At 27.4% G+C, this 20,274-nt stretch overlaps 1 protein-coding gene across 1 annotated transcript; it reads right to left on the bottom strand.

The window, feature by feature from the left end:
* Positions 1–612: 612 nt before the first annotated feature.
* Positions 613–6,201, bottom strand: LOC107439214 (uncharacterized). Its single transcript, XM_087160382.1, has 3 exons — positions 5,796–6,201; positions 2,816–3,197; positions 613–969 (listed from the first exon to the last, which is right to left on the bottom strand). Exons 1-3 carry the CDS (start codon positions 6,114–6,116, stop codon positions 761–763), a joined length of 912 nt encoding a protein of 303 aa, XP_087016508.1. The 5' UTR covers positions 6,117–6,201; the 3' UTR covers positions 613–760.
* Between the last annotated feature and the right edge of the window lie 14,073 nt (positions 6,202–20,274).

Here is a 20,274-nt window from a genome sequence, read left to right as displayed (position 1 = left end):
ATATTATACAATTAAAATGATATACATTAATTATATGTTATATATACTATATTCATTGTTTTCAGAATTGAAACAGCAGCACATATTTTGAATCGAAGCATTATTTTTTATTTTGAAAAATATATTTTTTCTCTCCAAATTGCATGATTCTAAAATCTAAAGATACTTTGGAGTTGGAAATTACTAATTTTAGATCATCCAATAAGTCTAAGGGAAGGTAAAAACAGTAAAAGAACCACAGTATAAGTTTTTTTTTTATATATTTGCCTCCATTAAGCACACAAATTATGTCCAGTAATACAAAACCACTAACAGCATAATGCTAGTACAAAAAAAAAAAAAAAAAAACTAAAGTAAATAAATAACACATTTAGTTATACTGTGCAGTTTAATTTGTCATAATATACATGAAAAATTTAAATGATTGAAAAATATTATAGAATTAACTTATAATTAACAATTAATATATATAGAATTAATAGGTTATATACAATTTAAACTATAAATTTTAAAAACAAGTATTGAAAACAGGAAGAAAACGATGATTTTTTTTAAAAAACATTTAAATACTGTATTTAAGAAAATAAAGGAATAAATCACAACACCAGTCACTTCAAACAAAACAAATTTAATCAGCTCGTTTCCCCACAAATGGAACAAATCAAGTATCACAACTCAAGACCAGCTCGAGTCTTGAACATCAGTATGATGCATTCATTCTATTGTACTCTTTAAAAATAACATTAGTTGATTATCCAAACTATCGTCTGCGATGGTATGGAATGCTTTTGGAATGGAATTTGTGGTATTTCTTCATTGTCTTTGGCCCTCGCGGTCTCGGATTAAATGCAGCAGAACCACGCACTCCTGCCCCAGCAAGAACAGAAATATCTGCACAGTTGCGGTAGAGTTCCTGTGCCCCGCACCCAACAGCCTTCGTGCCATTGTCACAATCGCCCCAGTTGTTCGCTGGAATAAACAAAATAAATTTATAAGACGATGGGTTTTTGTAATAATAATGTTTTTCATAATAATTTAATCTTGGATAAGTAATGGAAAGTTTTCAGAGTTGATTTTCGTCCAGTAAACTCTATTTGACTAGATTTGAAAATATTTTAAAACGTCGCTTATTAAATCCTGTAGCATAATCAACTATCAGCAGAAATTATTTCAATCTAAAACTTTTGAAAAGTTTAATTTTTGGTTAAACTTTTCAAATAAATTTATTTATTTGCTTATTAAATGCATATTTGTACCAGTTTATTTATTTGCTTATTATTTGATAAATTTATTTATTTGCTTAAATTTATTTATTTGCTTATTATTTGATAAATTTATTTATTTGCTTATCCAAAATTCAAACACATTTTTATTTCCTTTAATGACAATTCCTTCGATTTTATGTAAACGGTATAAGCGTAGAACGACAAATTCTTAAATGCATATTTGTATCGAAAATAACAATGGCAATAACACTTAATGTATGCGTCAATCTTAGCATCACTGAAAACAATTATAACATTATATCTTTAGAACAGGGTAAACAGCTGCCTCGTTTTATCTTCACAATATTGTAAACAATCACAGCATTAAAGGTGCACAAAATATAAACAATCATAGCCTTAAAGTTGCACAACAGTCACAGCATTAGATCTTTGAAACAATGGAAATAATCACAGCATTAGATCTTTGAAACAATGAAAATAATCACAGCATTAGATCTTTGAAACAATGGAAACAATCACGGCATTAGATCTTTGAAACAATGGAAACAATCAGAACATTATATCTTTGAAACAATTAGAGCAATCATATCATTGGATACATACAAAGAATATAGTTTTTAGAGATAAAAAACATTTAAGAAATTTTTATTGTGGTGTTATTTAAACTTTTTATTTTAATTTTTAAATGTTTTAAACAAATAGTTAAGGTTTAAGTTATTTCAATTATCACAACGAGAGATGTATACGATTTCATTATCGGTTGCCAAAAAGTCGACGAATAAAAATCGTTATTTGCCCGAAAGCTATTTGGTTTTTGAATTTGCTAACATTTTTCAACAAATAAATTGAGTTATTACTGTTTTTGGAAAGATTTGTGTTGATGAGTATGAAAATTTCGATAGTAAATAGTAAATTAACAAAATAAAATTGCAAATTTCCTGAGGTATTGCCGCGTAGAATCATTTAAGTCAACATTATAAATAATCATTTCAGTAATCAATCGTAACAGTTATAAATTCAAAACAGCCATAAAAAAGCATATTATTTGCTAAAAGGCGTTATTTTTTACGACGAAAAAAACTTCTCAGAACAGCTTTAGGGAAATCTAGTTTCGAGTCTTACACGCTGAGCGCAACCAGCTTTCTTCTATGTATGTCTCACTTCTTGTTACTCCCTTCCTCTTACTTCTTACCATCTGTCACAATTTCTCGAACCCCACCCTCCCCTTCAAGGGTGACATCATTTACCGATGATTCCTAACATTCAATGTGTTCTTTCTATTCTTTAATTTGCTTTAAAGCAAATCTACCAATTGTTTTAAGAAACAACCAGCAAATTGCAAATCCGTTACCCCATCTCCATCGCCAATCCAGTTCAGTGGGATGTCGCAGTTCTTGGTACCCCCTATCATCCTCCTTCTTACAATCTGTCACAATTTCTCACACCCCACCCTCCCCTTCAAGCTTGACATCATTTACTGACAGCCCCTAACATTCAATGTGTTCTTTCTATTCCTTTCTTTGCTTTGAAACAAATCTAAGAATTGTTTTAGAAAACAATCTGAAAAATTACTAATCAAAATTAGTTACCCGATCTCCAGTGCCATCTCAAAATGCAATGGGAACAACTGACATCTCTGGGTATTTCAATGGGTACCACATAGAATCCATTGTCATCTCTCGGAATATGAAACCTGGTACCTGTTCCATCAGCCAGTTTCAAAATTCTTTTCTCAAAACATTCTTCGGTTTCTCTTTCATTTGGGTCGTTCCTTTCACAAAGAGAAAATTCAAAGTACCCTTTATGGTTGGCGACAATTTCAATCATCACATCTAAGATTCGGCCAGGCTGGTATGTTCGACCTATTATTCCAGATGTGAAGTTTCCACCTGTTTCATGTGGTCTAGGTAACTTTAAATCATAACGATCTCCGCAAAGTCCGCATTTTCCATCGTTGTCTTCGTGTGTTACCTAAGATAAAAATAATATTATTCTAAAAGTATATATTAAATTACAGAGTTACATAGTTGTGGTGACGTTAATATAATTACAACTTTGAAATTTTGTGTATGCTTTGTAGCATTGGTTTAAGGTAAGAACAACTTTTAAAAAATAAGGTTGTTTTGTATTTAAAGTACTTAAAATTATAATATTATAAAAGTGAATGATAGTTTTATTATAAATATTTTTTGTAGGAGTTAATTGAAAATATTTTCGTATTCCCTTAAAACACGAACATCTAATATTTTGAAAAAAAAGCATAATAAATATTGTCCTTTATTAACTAATAAAATTTTAACTAAATGCATATTATCAATATACTTTCTATTCTAATACATACTTAATAGCATTTTTTTCTACATTTAGTTATATATATAAAAGCAATTCGGTTATTCTATGAAAATGAAAATTCAATAAATACTTGAATTACTTATTACTCAAATGGATAAAATATTTATAAGTTCTATTTTGAATTAACGATTTATAATTAATTAATCTATTAAAGCAGAAATCTTTTATTTCTTATGGTCTAATAAAAATAAGACTATTTAAAAAATATATTTTTAAAATTTTGCATTAATTGATGAATATATTCTTAATGAAGTGAAGTTTTTGTAAGAATGCATAATGTAAAAAAGCAAACATACTTATTACATGTTAAATTCAAATTTAATAATCATTGAAAACATTTTTATTTTTGTTACTATAGTTGAGATAAAGACCAATTATTCTTAGAAAAACAAATTATTTTTTAAATTCATTTCGAAAAACATGCCATTAAAAACTTTAAGAGTGCGGAAAAATAACCTTAAAATAAAAATTCATGATGCAATTCTGAAATATCAATTTAAGTCCTGTCTCGGCGTGCATTTAGTACTGCCTATTTTCTTGAATAATTAATAAAAATATATTAGTCTTAATAGTATTTGTTACGCATTTTAATGATGATTAAAAAAGAACTGCCATTTGTAAATAAAACATGAAGTTAAGAGTTTTAATCTGTTTTAATATTTCAAAATTTATGTAAGGAATGTATCAGATATTTTAAAATCAGTACTTAAATTATTTAAATTTAGCATTATTTGAAAATTAAAATAAAAAGTTAAACTTCTTCTAACAAAAACTCGACCTCTACTAGACGTTTTATTTAGAAGTATGTAAAATTAAATGTTATTTAAATGTAGAGGTATTTATGAACTTGTTAATGCTTTAAACAAATAAAAATCACAAGAAAGCTTTTGTTTCCTCCAAATTTCATGCATTAAAACTAGAAAAATCAGAATAAGAATTTCAGTGAAATTCAGAAGAATATGAATTTCAGAAAATTGAATTTATATAGTGCCCTTTAATTCATATAACAATTAACTTTTACTTATTATTTTATTCCCATAACTAGTAAAAAATTCAAACATTTATTTATAAAAATTAGTAGTACTCATTTTAACTTTTAGTAATAAAAATTTACGTCCAACATTTCATTTTTAATCAGATATATTTATAAAAGATTCTACATTGTACATTATACTGAAAAATATTGAACAGAAAAGTACAGGTGAACAGGAGAAAAGTACCGAGTGCCATGAAATAATGATTTTGCTTAAACCTTTTAAAAATGCAAATCATATAGCATCTCATAAATAAATAAATTGTAAATTCACATGTTTAGATTAATAAACTTTGTATTTAAATCATTCTAAAAGAGTAGGAAAAATGTTTTTGTTAATTTTTATCCACTTATACACTGAGAAAAAAAAATTATGATCAAACCTACCGGAATTTGTTAAGTTTACCGTGTTTCCAACTTTATGGGAACTCCAAAAAGCTTAGCAATTTTTATCGCAGCACTTAAGGGATGATTTTGACAAAGTTAACAACAAAGTACGGTTTTTTAATGTATGATAAAATCTGGTAATTTTAGCACCAGAATTGCCGGTAAACCATTACTATATGAACTGAAGAATTATTGAATGAAAGGTTTGAATACCGCGTATATACTTTGGTTTTATTAACGGGAATTATGTTTTTTTTTTCTAAATAAAAAATGATCGGAAGTAACGAAAATCCCTGTATTCACAAACTGCAATTTTAGTGATATTTATTATTTTTATTTTTCAATAATAAAAATATCAATTATTATTTAAAACCATTAATTCAATGAGTGAAATATCTTTATGAATTTTCTTTACAAAGTATACAAGTCTAATAATTTAAACACAAGTATGTAATATCGTATGTGAAGTTCAATTCATCCCGTTAAGAAGTATCATAGAAACTCATTCATAGTTTTTTAAGGTTATATTTTAAGATGTTTTCTTTCAAAGAAGTTGAACCATAATATCGATACTATAATAATGTGCAAATTAGCTGCACGTTGAATAGCGTGTTTAATTACAATACGTTTCTGTTCAAGTAGTCACTTAGTACCATAATATTAACCAGTACGATAATATGGTTTAACTTAACAACTTAATAAATTTTGAAACAAGATCGAAAGATATTACTGTTCAACACATTTCAATATTTCTAACACTTTACAGAATGAATTATTACGATTAATTCCACACTAACCTTCAGTCCACCACAAAATAATTCCGTATCATCGTAATTTTCAGGTGCGACAAAATCCATTCTCCACATAGTGTTCCTTGCTGGGGGTTCCACCATCCTTCCATGGCCATTTACCTGAAAAGGCGCCAAACACAAGACACCAACCGCAAAGAGAACGTTCATATTACAAAAGCTCAATTGAAATGCAAAAGAATAAAACGTTCCAAGTTCAAGTGCAAGGCTTGCCTTTGTTTGTGGTTTAAAAGTTTTGAATTGGCCTATATAGGGCAGTGAGGAAGTCATTGGGTACCTGTTTTGGTGTTCCACTGACCTCAGACACATTAAGTAGAAGGGAGGCCCTCAACACCTAATGGATGGCAATTTATTCCAGAACGATTTGATGGAGTGGTCTTTCTTTCTTTCTTTTTTGATGAAATGTAAGATGGGGGTTTGGTCAAGGTCATGATCAAATTCGACGTTTTTTTCTAGGCAGTCTTCGAAATAGGTTATCTATTGTCCATTAGTCTTATAGGACAATATAAGACTACTATGATTTTATTTTCAATACTAATTAAAGGAATTAAATATCTAGTAAATATCTAAGCACCGTTTAAATTTTTTTAAGCCATTCTTTAATATACTCTGTTTATTGTCTATTAGTCTCATATAAAAATATAAGACTAGTGCGATTCTGTTTTCAATACTAGTTAAAAGAATTAAATATCTGGTAAATATCTGAACTCTGTTTAAGTTTTTTTCCAGCCATTCTTTCATATAGTACGTCTATTGTCTACTAATCTTATATGATAATATAAGACTAGCGCAATCCTACTTTTAATACTAATTAAAGGGATTAAATTTGTAATAAATATCTAATTTCTTTTTGATTTTCAGAGAATGGAAATAAATTTAATCAATTTAATTTCTGAAGCATTGAAGAGTCGATGTAAATATTTTCCTTGCGATTTTAAGTTACTCTTTTCTTAATCATTAACCGGTTTAACTTTATAATTAATTTAAAACATGAATTATTTTGAAAATTTCTTTGTAGTTTTTATGCTTTTTTTATTCATTAAAAATATTTTTAACTTCTTCCTCATTAAGAGACAGGCTTAAAGAACAAATTTTTTTATCTGTTATATGCAAAAAGTAAAACATTAGTTCAAAAATGTAATATGTTCCATGCTACGATGAGTATGTAAAATATAATTATACATATTATTATTTTTTAATTATTTTGTTTTATTTACTAACGAAAAAAGTTCAGCATAATAATTAGATTTATTATGAGAGAATCTGATAGAATAAAAAATGTAGTTATGCTAAGGGAGAAAAGTAAAATTAATTATAAATTATATCTAATATATTTATGAACAAACTATACATTGATTTATAAGCTGTAGATTTATAAGCTGTTGTTTATTAGCCTATATATATTGACTAATAAATTATCCAATTCATCGTGTGTATTAGATAGTTAATTAGCCAATGTATCTACTACATTGATTATAGTTATCTTAGAGAAACAAAATGTTATAAAATTACTAATTAATCGAATGCCCTGATTAAGTTTAAAATTATATAGCTTACTTAAGCTCAGTTTCAAATTGAGTGTTATTTTGCTTGAAAGTTGTATTGTTTACTCTTCTCTTAAAAGTTGAATATTTTGTGAGTAAATGTTGAATTATTTAAACTACTTTACTTTATAATTGTGTCTTATTGTGTTTGAAAATTGGTTTGTTTACATTGTTGTATTTTAAAAATTGTATAATAAATTGTGAATAGGAATTGCATTGTTCACAATATTTCAATTTTAATTGGTCTGTTATTGTTAACAGAAATTGTATAATCGTAATATTGTGTGACAAAAACTTTAATTGTTTACCACTGTTTCAGTTTTAAATTAAGTGCTTATTTTAAAGAAATGCTTTGTTTATACTTTATGTTTTAAAAACTACGTAACAGTAAGTGACTGAAACTTGCATTGTTTATCACTATTACCGTTCCAAATCATGTGCTCATTGTAAAAAGCATGTATTAGTTACACTTCTAGGTTTTAGAAATTAGGCAGTATTGTTTGACTGAAACAAGCACATTGTTGTTTCCGACATTGTTGTATTTTAAAAATTGTATAATAAATTATGAATAGGAATTGCATTGTTCACAATATTTCAATTTCAATTGGTCTGTTATTGTTTACAGAAATTGTATAATCGTAATATTGTGTGACAAAACTTTAATTGTTTACCACTGTTTCAGTTTAAAATTAAGCATTTATTGTAAAGAAATGCATTGTTTACACTTCATGTTTGAAAAACTACTGTAATAGTGAGTGACTGAAACTTGCATTGTTTATCATTATTACAGTTCCAAATCATGCGTTCATTGTTAAAAGTATGTATTAGTTACACTTCTAGGTTTTAGAAATTGGGCAATATTGTTTGACTGAAACAAGCACATTGTTGTTTCAGACATTGTTGTATTTTATAAATTATATAATAAATTGTGAATAGGAATTGCATTGTTCACAATATTTCAATTTTAATTGGTCTGTTATTGTCAACAGAAATTGTATAATCGTAATATTGTGTGACAAAAACTTTAATTGTTTATCACTGTCTCAGTTTTAAATTAAGTGCTTATTTTAAAGAAATGCTTTGTTTATACTTTATGTTTTAAAAACTACGTAACAGTGAGTGACTGAAACTTGCATTGTTTATCACTATTACGGTTCTAAATCATGCGCTCATTGTAAAAAGCATGTATTAGTTACACTTCAAGGTTTTAGAAATTAGGCAGTATTGTTTGACTGAAACAAGCACATTGTTGTTTCCGATATTGTCGTATTTTAAAAATTGTATAATAAATTATGAATAGGAATTGCATTGTTCACAATATTTCAATTTCAATTGGTCTGTTATTGTTTACAAAAATTGTATAATCGTAATATTGTGTGACAAAACTTTAATTGTTTACCACTGTTTCAGTTTTAAATTAAGTGTTAATTGTAAAAAAAAAATCGTAATCTTTTCACTTCTACGTTTTAAAAACTGCGTAATATTGAGTGGTTGAAACTTTCCTTGTTTACCACTATTTCAGTTCCAAATTATGTGCTCATTGTAAAAAGTATTCATTGCTTACACTTTTACATTTTAAAAATTGTGCAATATTGTATTACTGAAACTAGAAATGTTTAGCATTATTTAAATTCCAAATTATGTGTTCATTATTAAAACATGTATTGTTTACACTTTTACGTTTTAAAAATTGTGCAATATTGTGTGATTGTGGATTGCAATGTTTACCACTGTTTAAGTTCCTAATAATGTGCTATTTTTTAAAAAATATGTGCTTTTTTGTTGGTGTAAAAATGGCATTACTTATATATTTATATATGATTATAAAACCAAGGAAAAATCATTTTTAAGGATGAAACCATATATCCATTCTAAAGGGCATTTACCATATTTCCAAAAATTTGCATTGCATTTTTGCAAATCTGGTACTACTTGGAATTATGAAACATTTCAATAAAATTATTAAAAGCAGCTAAGAGAAGAATGGCATTATAAAACACAAGTATTTAACATTATAAAACTGAAACAATATTTTTTAAACTTTGCATACAATTATGCGTGTCAAAAAATTTAAACTGTATAATCTATAAAAATATAAACTATAAAACTAGCTTAAATATCTTTTACTAAAACATTTTTATTTGTTTTGGTTAAAGCTACGTAGAATATTGTCTTATGAATATGTAATGTATGGCTGGATTCAAGCAAACAAAAAGAATAATATAAAGAAGGTCACTAAGTACAATCTCCTATATCAAGTTCACAAACGACATAAAAAAATATCATAACATCCTTATTTCCGCCTTTGTTATTGAATATATAATAAGTAACGCATTTATATTCATACATCGAAAAATAAAAGAAAATATGCGAGCGATTATATTCAGAGCTTTTTAATATATTTTGAATATTATTTTTTGAATGGCAACCTTTATTAGGCTTAGTAAAACTTATAACTAAAATAAATTTCTGTTCGACATAATAAAGGTACTTAAAAATGCATATTGCTAAGGATAGAATTAAAATTCAGCATAAAATATTCCTTAAAAACAACTTTTTTAATAGTAAAAAAACAGTTGTTACCAGTTTAATAAGTTATAAATGAAACTTTGAATTCGAAATGAAATAATTACGAAATGTTTTGCATAAGTTCAAAATAGGACATCTTTTAGCTAAATTTCGAATTTAGGAAACATTTCGATTTCAACTGGTTTTGCGTGCTTCCATATATAATTATGACTTTATTAGGGTTTAATATATAAAGTTGTAATTTTGTGAAAGGGATAAAAACTAATTCATCTTCGTTAATCTTGTAAAACATACATTTTATTCAGCCTACGACACAATTTATTTTAAACGTATTAATTTAGAGATTGTTGGCCAAATGAAGTGTTATATAAGTTTTTTTTCCACTACAGATGAATAAAAAACAGTCAAGAAATAGAAAATGAAATTTAAAATATCGTTTTATTAATTATATTTAGAGTTTTTGAATATATTCTGCATATTATTCTTTGAATGTATTAATTTATTAAGCTTAGTAAATAATATAATTTCAAAAAAATTCTGTTCGATATAATAAAGATAGTACTTGAAAATGCATTGCGCTAGGACTAGAAAAATAATTCAATATAAAATATTCTTTGAAAAAAAAGATTTGTGAATAGTAAGTGAATAGTTCTTGCAAAAGTTTATAAATTAATTATAGAAATCGGAATTCGAAATGCAATAATTATGACTGTTTTTACATTGTTACTAAAAGCAAAAAAATAATTCTCTTAGCTAAAATTTGAGTTAAGGAAATATTCCCATGTCATCAACTAGATTTAGAAGAAATGTTTTTTTTTTTATAAAATATAGTCATAACATGATTAGGACTATATTTCGGACGATTTTTTATTTCGCGAGAAGTATAAAAAAAAGTTTCTCTTTGTAATTTTTGTAAAAAACAATTTTATTTTTTATAATTTTAATTTTAAACATAATATTTTGATACGATTAATAAAGAGATAATGTGAAAACGGAGTGTTATACAATAATTCATATATCAAATATTCAATCAATTCTATCATATTGGATTTAAAATTTTTATAACATAATAAACTAACTAAACTAATACATTGTTGTATATAATTTCGTAATCAAATATAAATTAAATGTCGAAAATCTTTAAATTTATAATTGTGCACAAATAACGTTGCAGGGTGTACATTTAAAAAAAATCTTTTGATTCGAATAATTTGGTAATCCATTGCATTTTTTAAAATTATTGTTTAATTTTTAAATGTAGCATAAAACTGAATAGAATTTCCTTCCCGAAATAAATGTAAAAAAAATTATTATATATACATTTATTACATCATATTTCTATTTATTAATCCATTATATATGCTAGAAATTTTGGCAGGGGTCAAACCATTATACTGTTTGGATTACTGCAAATTTAATAAATTCAAATTTTATAATCAAACTTCTAAAATTATTTAATGATTCTATGGTTACATTTGAATAGAAATATGGATCAATTTTAATTCGTTTAAATGTTGCAGCAATCTTCTACTGATTATGGTTCAGATCGGAACCATTTTTTTCTAAAAAATTGTACCATCAGCAAAAAAAAAAGGGATATCATTCTAAAATAAATTTACTCTAATGGCCTTAGTTTCGTATGTGTTTCGTATGTTTTCTAAGTGTTAATATGAATGATTTCAAGTAGTAACTTTAAAAATGTTTATTAATTAGCCATAACGTAAATAAAGTTATGAAATAAGACACAAATGTTCCTTAAGTTTTTGGATTTTTTCCCTTAAAAATATGAGACAGTTTCTATTTGAAAAAATGGTCCACTTTCTTTAGTTACGAAAGTAGTTAAAAATTATGGAGTTTTAGTGTTAGTTTAATATTTTTCATTTTTTTGGTATAATGTTTAAAACAACTAGCACAAATAAACAAACTTTGCACTCACTTATAATATTCTTTTATCCAAACATGTAGCACTTACACGTAAAAAATACTTTTTGATAATTATTTACTATATTTTTATTCTTTTATTTAACAACTATCGAAATTTCTTTGAATTGTAATGCGCACAGAAATTTTGACACTATTTTACACCATATGGTAACGTAATTTGAAAGAGTCCAGAAAGAAATGAAAGTTCAAAAATACTGTAGGAATTTTTTAATAGCCACACTTAATTTTAGAGATATTATCGAGAAACTAAGGGGTTAAAACTTGTTATTTCTTGCAATTTCAGATGATTAATTCTTGATTAAACTAATTTGACCATTTTTTTCAAATACATCGAAGAATAAAGTTTGCTTATTCAGAGAAAACACGTTTTTGTGACTGATTTTGTAACTTAATTCATAGTTAGCATAAATTAATTAGCATATTTAATTACGTATTTAAAACTATTTTGAAATGAAATTGCATTAAAATACGATTCTTTTTTTTAAAATTTTAACACTCAGGAACTAATCAATCGGTTTCGTTCAAATTTTGCGTTTTGTTACTTAAAATTACACATTTTAAAACGATGTAAATATTTGTTTACCATGTAATTCAAAATTTTTTGTCCAATATTAAACAATTTTGTCCAATCCATAATCATAAGATTATAAAGTGCAAACTTTTGATTGCGTTATTGACTAAACCAATGCGATCATACATTTCCTAAATGTATCTTTCCATTATTTCGCTGATCAAGAACCCAAATTCATCGTAGAATAAAACATTTTAATTCAGAGAAAGTACGTAGCTATTCTGTTTGTGGCTATTTCCGTAAATTTTGTGGCTAATTCTGTAACTTAATTCTTAGTTAGCACTAACTTATTAGCATATTTGCTCCACAAACCATTAAGCATGAGAGCCATAGCTCAAACTTTTAAGTTCAAGTGGGAAAATCCAATCATTAGATTAAAAGTTATTAGAGTTTGACTTTTTTTGTACTGCGCATACTACAGCAGAAATATATCAGAATTCGCAAATACATCTCAACTGTTTTTATAGTGTATTTTGCGAACTCATTTACACTTTATTTAATTAAATTCAAACCATTAATCTCGAACCTTTAAACTTAAAGTGTAAAAATACAATTATTAGATTAAAAATTATAAGTGTTCGATTTTTTTACACTATACGTACTACAGCAGAAATATATCAGAACTCTTATATATATCTCAACAGTTGTCACAGTGTATTTTACGAACTCATATACGCCTTATTTCATTTGTTTTAGTTTCCCACATAGCCGAAATAATCCCTTGTCCCTCTAATTTCCTAGAATAACAAGAATCTGGTGGCAAGAACTCTCGGAATTCGTTTGGAACAATCTTCAAGGAACCATTTTGTCTCTAATTGTATCGTAACGAGGATGACACCAGCAATTTCGGAGGTTTTTTAGGGATCTTTGGATGGGTTAAAAGAAAGGTAATAGGAGACCTCCCCATGGAATGCATGACTTTTCAAGACTCGTTTATTAGAATAGCTTTTCTCTATCTATTGTTGCCATTCCTCATTCTAAAGAACCTATCTTAATATTGTTTGCTTTTCATTTTCTTCAGGAGATAAGTTTGGCGACGTTGGCTAATGTCTTTTCTCATTTTGAAATTGAAGTATTCTTTTGTGGATGAATGGATCAGTGAAAGGCGGGGAATGTTTGAAATTGTTCTGAGATAGTTGTGTCATTTTAGAGTGAAATATTTTTACTCTTATTTACTGAGATGGCTTCCGAGTATTTATATCGGAATTCATACTTAAAACAAGTTTTGACTTTATGATTGGTATTTAGGAGTTTTATTTTTGTAAAGTAATAGCAATTTTTAATGCTAATTGAGGCGATAATATATCTCAGTCTAAAATTGTTCTAATTTTCCTATTACTTTTCAATTTATTGTTTATGCAATTTCTCATTCTATCCTTATTTATTGTTGTTTCAATTCCTCATTCTATCTCAATTGTTGTTGTTGTAATATCTTACTCTGTCTCGATTTATTGCTGATGTAATCCTTAAGTTTATCCCTGTCTATTATTACGATTCTAATTTCTTTCTCTATCTATTGTTGTTATTATCCATCATTCCTTATCGAGTTATTATTGTTGTTACTTCTAATTCAATTTCTATCTATTGTTGTTACACCCCGTTGTTTTAATCAATTAGTCGATCTCGATTTATCGTTGTTACAATTTTTCATGATATTTTCATCGAATGATATCGTAATCTCATAATCTATCTCTATCTATTGTTATCAAAATCCCTGGTTTTATCTTCATCTATCATTGTAATTTCTAGTTCTATCTTTACCCATTGTTGATACGATTCCTCAATATATCTTCATCTACCAATGTCGTAATCTCTGATTTTTAATCTCAATATAGTGTTTTTCCATTTTCAATTCCTCACTCTATGTATTGTTATCATAATTCCATTCTACATCAGCTATTGCTGTTGTTATCCAGAATTCTATCTCTATATATTGTTGTTATTCCTCATTCCATCTCGATTGTTGTTTTAATTCTTTGTTTTCATTTATCCATTATTGTTGTAATCCCTAATTCTATATATAGTTGTAACAATACCAATTCTATATATAGCTATAACGTATCGCCGTCTATTATTGTCGCAATTTCTTATACTACTTCCATTTATTGTTGTGGTAATTGCTCATTCTATCACTAACAATTGTTGTAACTCCTTATATTATCCTTATTTCAAAGGGCATATCTTAATATTATTTACTTTATATCCTTGGGAAAATAAGATAGTCTAAATTGGTTAAATTTTTATGAATAGTTACGGTAACAGCTGCCGAATGTTGATGTTAGAACTCATACTTAAGACAATTATTGACACATTATGATTTTTATTTGAGAATTTATGTTTAACAAAGGTAATTTTAATAATAAATTAATGAAATTATCTCACGTAAAAACTCATATGTATATCATTACATCAAGTTTTAATGTTGTTATTCAGTGATTTAAAATCAATTTCAAATTTTTTGATCCTTACTGCTATCGATTCTTTTTACAATTATATTTTAGTATCGAATTAATAGAATACACACCATACGCATAAATTTATACTTATGCATGCTTTTCACAGTTGAAATTATATTTCAAATTACGTCATTTTTGCCTCATTCACAAATTCTGTCATTCTTAAATTCTTTTATATCTATATAATTTAAGGTGGGTTTCACTTCCGAAAATATTCTTCAAATTATGTCGTTATTTTCTCATTTAAGGGTTTTGGGTTTCATAAATTTGTGTTCATGCATAATATTTAAGAAATAGTTTTCATTTGTAATGATCTTCCAAATTATGTAATTATAGTTTTACGTTCTTTGTCTACTTCTTTTACAATTTTTCACATTTTTAACTAATGCATTTACTATTTTTCTTTTCACATTTCACTGAACTTTGTTAACTATGGTCGCAGAACTTTCTTAATCGCTTAAAAAAAATTTTGACCGAGGTTTAACCGCTTATTTGTTTTAATTTGCTATTTGCTTTTCTATCTCTCTTTGCTAGCATGCACTAAATCTTTTCTATTTGCTAACATGCAAGCAAGGCACAGAGGACAAAATTATACGTCAGAAGCAATAGGAATTAGAAGAACAAAACTGAAACGTAGTATAACGTCAAAAACAGTGTGCGCAAAATACCATATCGCGTCATATTTCGTCAAAAACAGGTAACTGGTTAAATGAGGAGGCTCGTCAAACCCGATCTGAAATAAAAGCTAGTATTCACAAACTATGAGCTAAAAATGCATAAAAATTACTTCTCTTTTATTGTCACTTTGTTTTTGATTCGTCTTGTACATAACTGCGTGATGTACAAGACGAATGAGAAATTCATCTTTCTTCGTAAGGCTTACTCATCATTGGGTACAAGTAACTGCGTATAGGTTTGAATTAAAGGTCTTTTTTTTAACCCTTTCGAATTTTAATTTCGCTGGCAGTTTTTTACATTTGTTTTGATAATTTCAAAAAGTTCCTCGCTAATTTCAATGAGTTATGTCCGTTATAACAGGGCTTTTTGCAGGTTTTTAAGCCTTAAATTAAATAAAGAAAGAATTTTTTTTTTTTTTTTTTACAACCGGGAACTCATTGAATAAGGGCTCGTAATATAGATGTTCAAGTTTATAATGTTTTTCCTTACCTCAAACAAAAATTGTTGTAAAGAGCTGAAATAAAAATGAAATCTGAAATAAAACGTGCAGTTAGAAATAAAATCGGAAAAAAAAATTTGACCGTTTATATAATGTTTTAATGTATAATACTTGGAATTTTTTTTTGTCCAAATAATATTTAAACGGTAGAAAAAAAGTATTTCGATATCTTAAATCTTTGGATTTTTTGTACTTAAGTGAATGGAATGAAATATTTTTACATACTTTAAGGTGAATAGAGTAATTTCAAAGAAAAATCAATCAAAATTAACTATGTATACAAACGTAGAATTAATGCTAGATAAATTAACTACTTTATTTTAACATTTTATTTTCTGGGAAAAGGCAGCTGTTAAGCTTAAAGAATATACGGAGAACTTTTTGTGATATAATGAATTCTTAATGTAACAAGCCTTTTGCTTTTTTAACTAAATAATGTAATAAGACTTACTTTGATATTAATAATTAAAATTTTTTCGCGACTAAAATTAGTGCTGTACTATCTTGTAATAGTTCAATTCAATAGTTCAATTCATCAAACTTAAATAAGAATTTTTTATTTTTTTTACATTTCTTAATAAGGCAAATAAAAATAACTGTTTTCTTCCAATATCAATAGATGGCAGCAGCTTCTAGAAAAGGCTCAAGAGAGAAGAGGAATTTTATATTGTTTCCTTTCTGCTTTTCATTTCTGCATTCATTCTGTTGTGTCATTTCTAGCGCATATAATTTAAGTATGAAAATGAGAATGAAAAATACGCAAACATATTAATACACAGAATAAATATTAGTAAAAGCAATATTTATAAGCATACCAAACCAAATATATAAACCAAACTGAAAATAAAATTATTAACCAAAGGGAATGTGATTTCAGTTGGCTTCAATTACAAAGGATTAATTTAAATTATGAAAATAGTAATAAATATTATTTTTTATCTGGTCGAATGATGAAACTTGTATCAAGAAGCATTGCATATTAAGACTTTATTATTTGCTGCCATAAAACGCCATTAAAACGAATTGACGAACAATGTAAAATATCTCGTAAATGAACATTTGTATTTCGTTGCACAGTTATAATTGTCTGTTAAATTATTAATTTTAGTGAACAGCCAACTCAATTTTGGATTTCCATGCGGAAACTTCTGAATCAAGTATTGGGGGAAATTTACCTTCGTGTAAGACTTTTTGATGGAACTAAATATCATTTACTTTGCGTGCAGAAGAAAACCACGAAAACCCTCTAAGATTAGCCTGATGGCAATTACCATCAGCCCATGATCCGTCTACCACTGAGGATATTTCACTCCAAATTATTAATTTGATAAGCTTCAGCGAAAGGGAATAATAATATTACATAATACAACAGAAAATAATATGCATAAAAAAACAAGAGCAATGCAAGCTCAATAATGCTTCGAAGAATCTTTCGAAAAAAATTTTAAATCTTAAAAATGTATGACAAACTTTTTTAAATTATTCAAACTATTTTTCACAACATTACTCGTTCTCCAATGAATCTGGTTATCATATTTTTTCAGCCTAATTTATATGAATAATATATGAATTAGCAGATTTTCGCTCTTCGTAAAAAGGAAAAAAAACGTAAATAATAAATAAATTCACAAAACTGAAAAGCATACAACAACAAAATTAATAGATTCAATATAATTCCATAAGTTAATAAAAATCCATTTAGTTTTTTATTTATTCTTGTTTTCAGTTCTCCCGGACTTAGTTGTTACACGTTGGATTATGAAAAATGCGTTTTAAAAAATTAATCCTATTAAAATTAAGAGAAGTTATATTCGGCCTTACTTAACCTTACGCCTCGAACGATAGCTCGAGGCACACTCATGATAGTGAAAATTTTCACAATCAAGCATTTTTTCCCCCATACTTGTCCCTTTAAAAACCTGCCATAACTGTACTTATATTTGGTACCTATATTAAATATCTTTAGTGATACATTTAGTCAGTAGTGCTTGATACCAAAATTAATTATCATTGGCTTTAATTATAGTATGGAAATTTTTCCTGACTATACAAAACTATAAACAAAACAAACACTTGGTTTCAGATGAGTTTAGGAATACTAATTCAGTGACATAATTCTCACATGTCATCCACGTTAATCATTGAGCTAGGTTACCTGACATAGCGTATGAGGGAACATGCAACATTAAAGAACGTGCAGTAAACTTGTCTTTTTATTAAATTGAGCAGTTGTAAGCTGGAAAACATCATTGATGTTATTTTTAAAATCGTAACTGTCCACATTTTTATTTATCGCAATTTCTAATGCTAAAAACATTCTTTCCTGAATGGACTCATTAGAATTTTTGAATGATTTTCGAGATCGTGGATCTCTATTGCATCATCTGTCAAAATTTCAGGGCCTTAGCACAAACGGTTCTGAAGTTATAAGAGACATACAATCGCTCTCTTCCATTTAGTGTAAAAATAACACAAATAACCATATGTATGCAAAAATATGCAAAATATGCAAAAATAATGTTTCACATGTTTTTTTTATATACTTCAAAGACATTTAATATTATATAGTTATATTAACATTGATTGCATTAACATTATATAGTTACACATTATCAGGCCAAAAGACGTCCGGACGCACACTCAAATCATTATGATATGGGCGTGTTTTTCATCGTTTGGCCCGTTTCCTTTAATTCCTGTTCTTAAAAAAGAAATATGAACTCTAAGATGTTTGTAGACATTCTGTACAATGTTGATTTCCCAACTCTATGACAATTTTCAATAAAGACCAATTTTTTCCAGCTAGATAACATTTCCATTCACGCATCCAGAGTCATGGTTTGGTGAACTTTGTGTTCTAAAAGTGGACTGGTCACCTCAAAGGACTTGCCTTGTGTTCAAAAAATGGACAGGTCTCTTTATCTAAACACCCATAGAACATCCTTGGAACGAATTAGAATACAGATTAAAAAGCAAGCCTCACTGCAGCACTCACGGACGCAAGGAAGTCAATTATTACTGACACTTGGCAAATATTGGTGGAACCACTCCCCATACGTGTGCAGGCCGAAAGGATTGTGGACATTATAATACTAGGAACTTTGGAACTCTTGAAATCTGGACCACTAGGTTGGCTGGCACTATAGGACAAACTGCGTATAATCTCTTTTATGAGGTACAACATAACATTGAAATCGTAATTCGCATTTTTATTGTAATGCATTTATATCACAACTAAAAATCTCCTACTTCTTTCGAGGCTGATGAGCCTTACGATTTGCGTTTTCGATCTAGTTAGTAAAAATTAAATTTTCCCTTTTTAAGTCTATTAAAAAAGGTAGTTTGTAAGCTCCGGAAGTTCTGATAGGCGATAAAATTGTGAATTCTTGCTTGAATTATTTAGAAAAAATTTGTAGTTCTTAAAGGTATGGTTTAATAGATCCCATTAAAATTTTATCAGTCAAGCTAGTTGGGCTTTAAATTTTTTTTCATTATTTGAACAGTTAAGGAACTACTGTACTTTGTTGAGGAAATTGAAACACAAAAGAATTTAATATATTCATTTCTAATATCAAGTTTTTACGGAAGTTTCAAAGCCTTATCATCAATGGATATCAAGTAATATATGAAGAGAAGCTGCCTTTCAGAAGTTTGGTACGTATAAATTTTTTTATTAGGTATGTACAAAACCTTCGCAAAAAAATGTAAGCATGTTTTTAAATCCTAATCTTCATTAACCAAACTTCAAAAATTTTGAATTGGTAAATATATTCTTGAAAATACAAAGATTGCAATATTGTTGAAAAGCATTGACCAAACGAAACAAAATAATAATATTGAAGAAAACTTTACTTCAGATATTTACTTAATTATTAAAATGCCCTACATTACTTTCATTGTGTTAATCAAACATGTGAATTACCCATCAATCCAATGTGTCTTCATAGCAATATGAAAGCTGCTTATCTTTGCCATTACTTAATTAGAAAATATATATGCATGCCGAAATGAAAAGCCATTAACAAGCTTGTCAAAGGACGCAGCAATATGGTCATCATATCTGTATTCTTAAATTCACTTTGACATTTAACAGAACAGGACATTAACATAACGACACTTTCCAATTTTTCTTACTCTAACTCTCAACCACAAAACTGATGTGTTCGTAAAGTGTTCCCTTCTGATAGGGGTTTCTCAGGGAGAAATCACATTTCCCTACGAGCAGGGAAAAATTGGATACGCTTAA

Source organism: Parasteatoda tepidariorum, chromosome 4 (assembly GCF_982258835.1).
Source record: "Parasteatoda tepidariorum strain Cologne lab strain chromosome 4, Ptep-v5.0, whole genome shotgun sequence".
Lineage (NCBI taxonomy): Eukaryota > Metazoa > Arthropoda > Arachnida > Araneae > Theridiidae > Parasteatoda > Parasteatoda tepidariorum.
Note: the sequence above shows the minus strand (reverse complement) of the source record. Positions and strands in the feature narration are given on the sequence as shown.

Excerpts from the sequence above, each read along its gene's own strand:
- LOC107439214 (XM_087160382.1), bottom strand. The coding sequence starts at position 6,116 with ATGTGTCTGAGGTCAGTGGAACACCAAAACAGGTACCCAATGACTTCC. Across the intron at positions 3,198-5,795 it reads TATTTTGTGGTGGACTGAAG|GTAACACACGAAGACAACGA; the intron begins GTTAGTGTGGAA and ends TTTTTATCTTAG. Across the intron at positions 970-2,815 it reads GAGATGGCACTGGAGATCGG|CGAACAACTGGGGCGATTGT; the intron begins GTAACTAATTTT and ends TGTTTATTCCAG.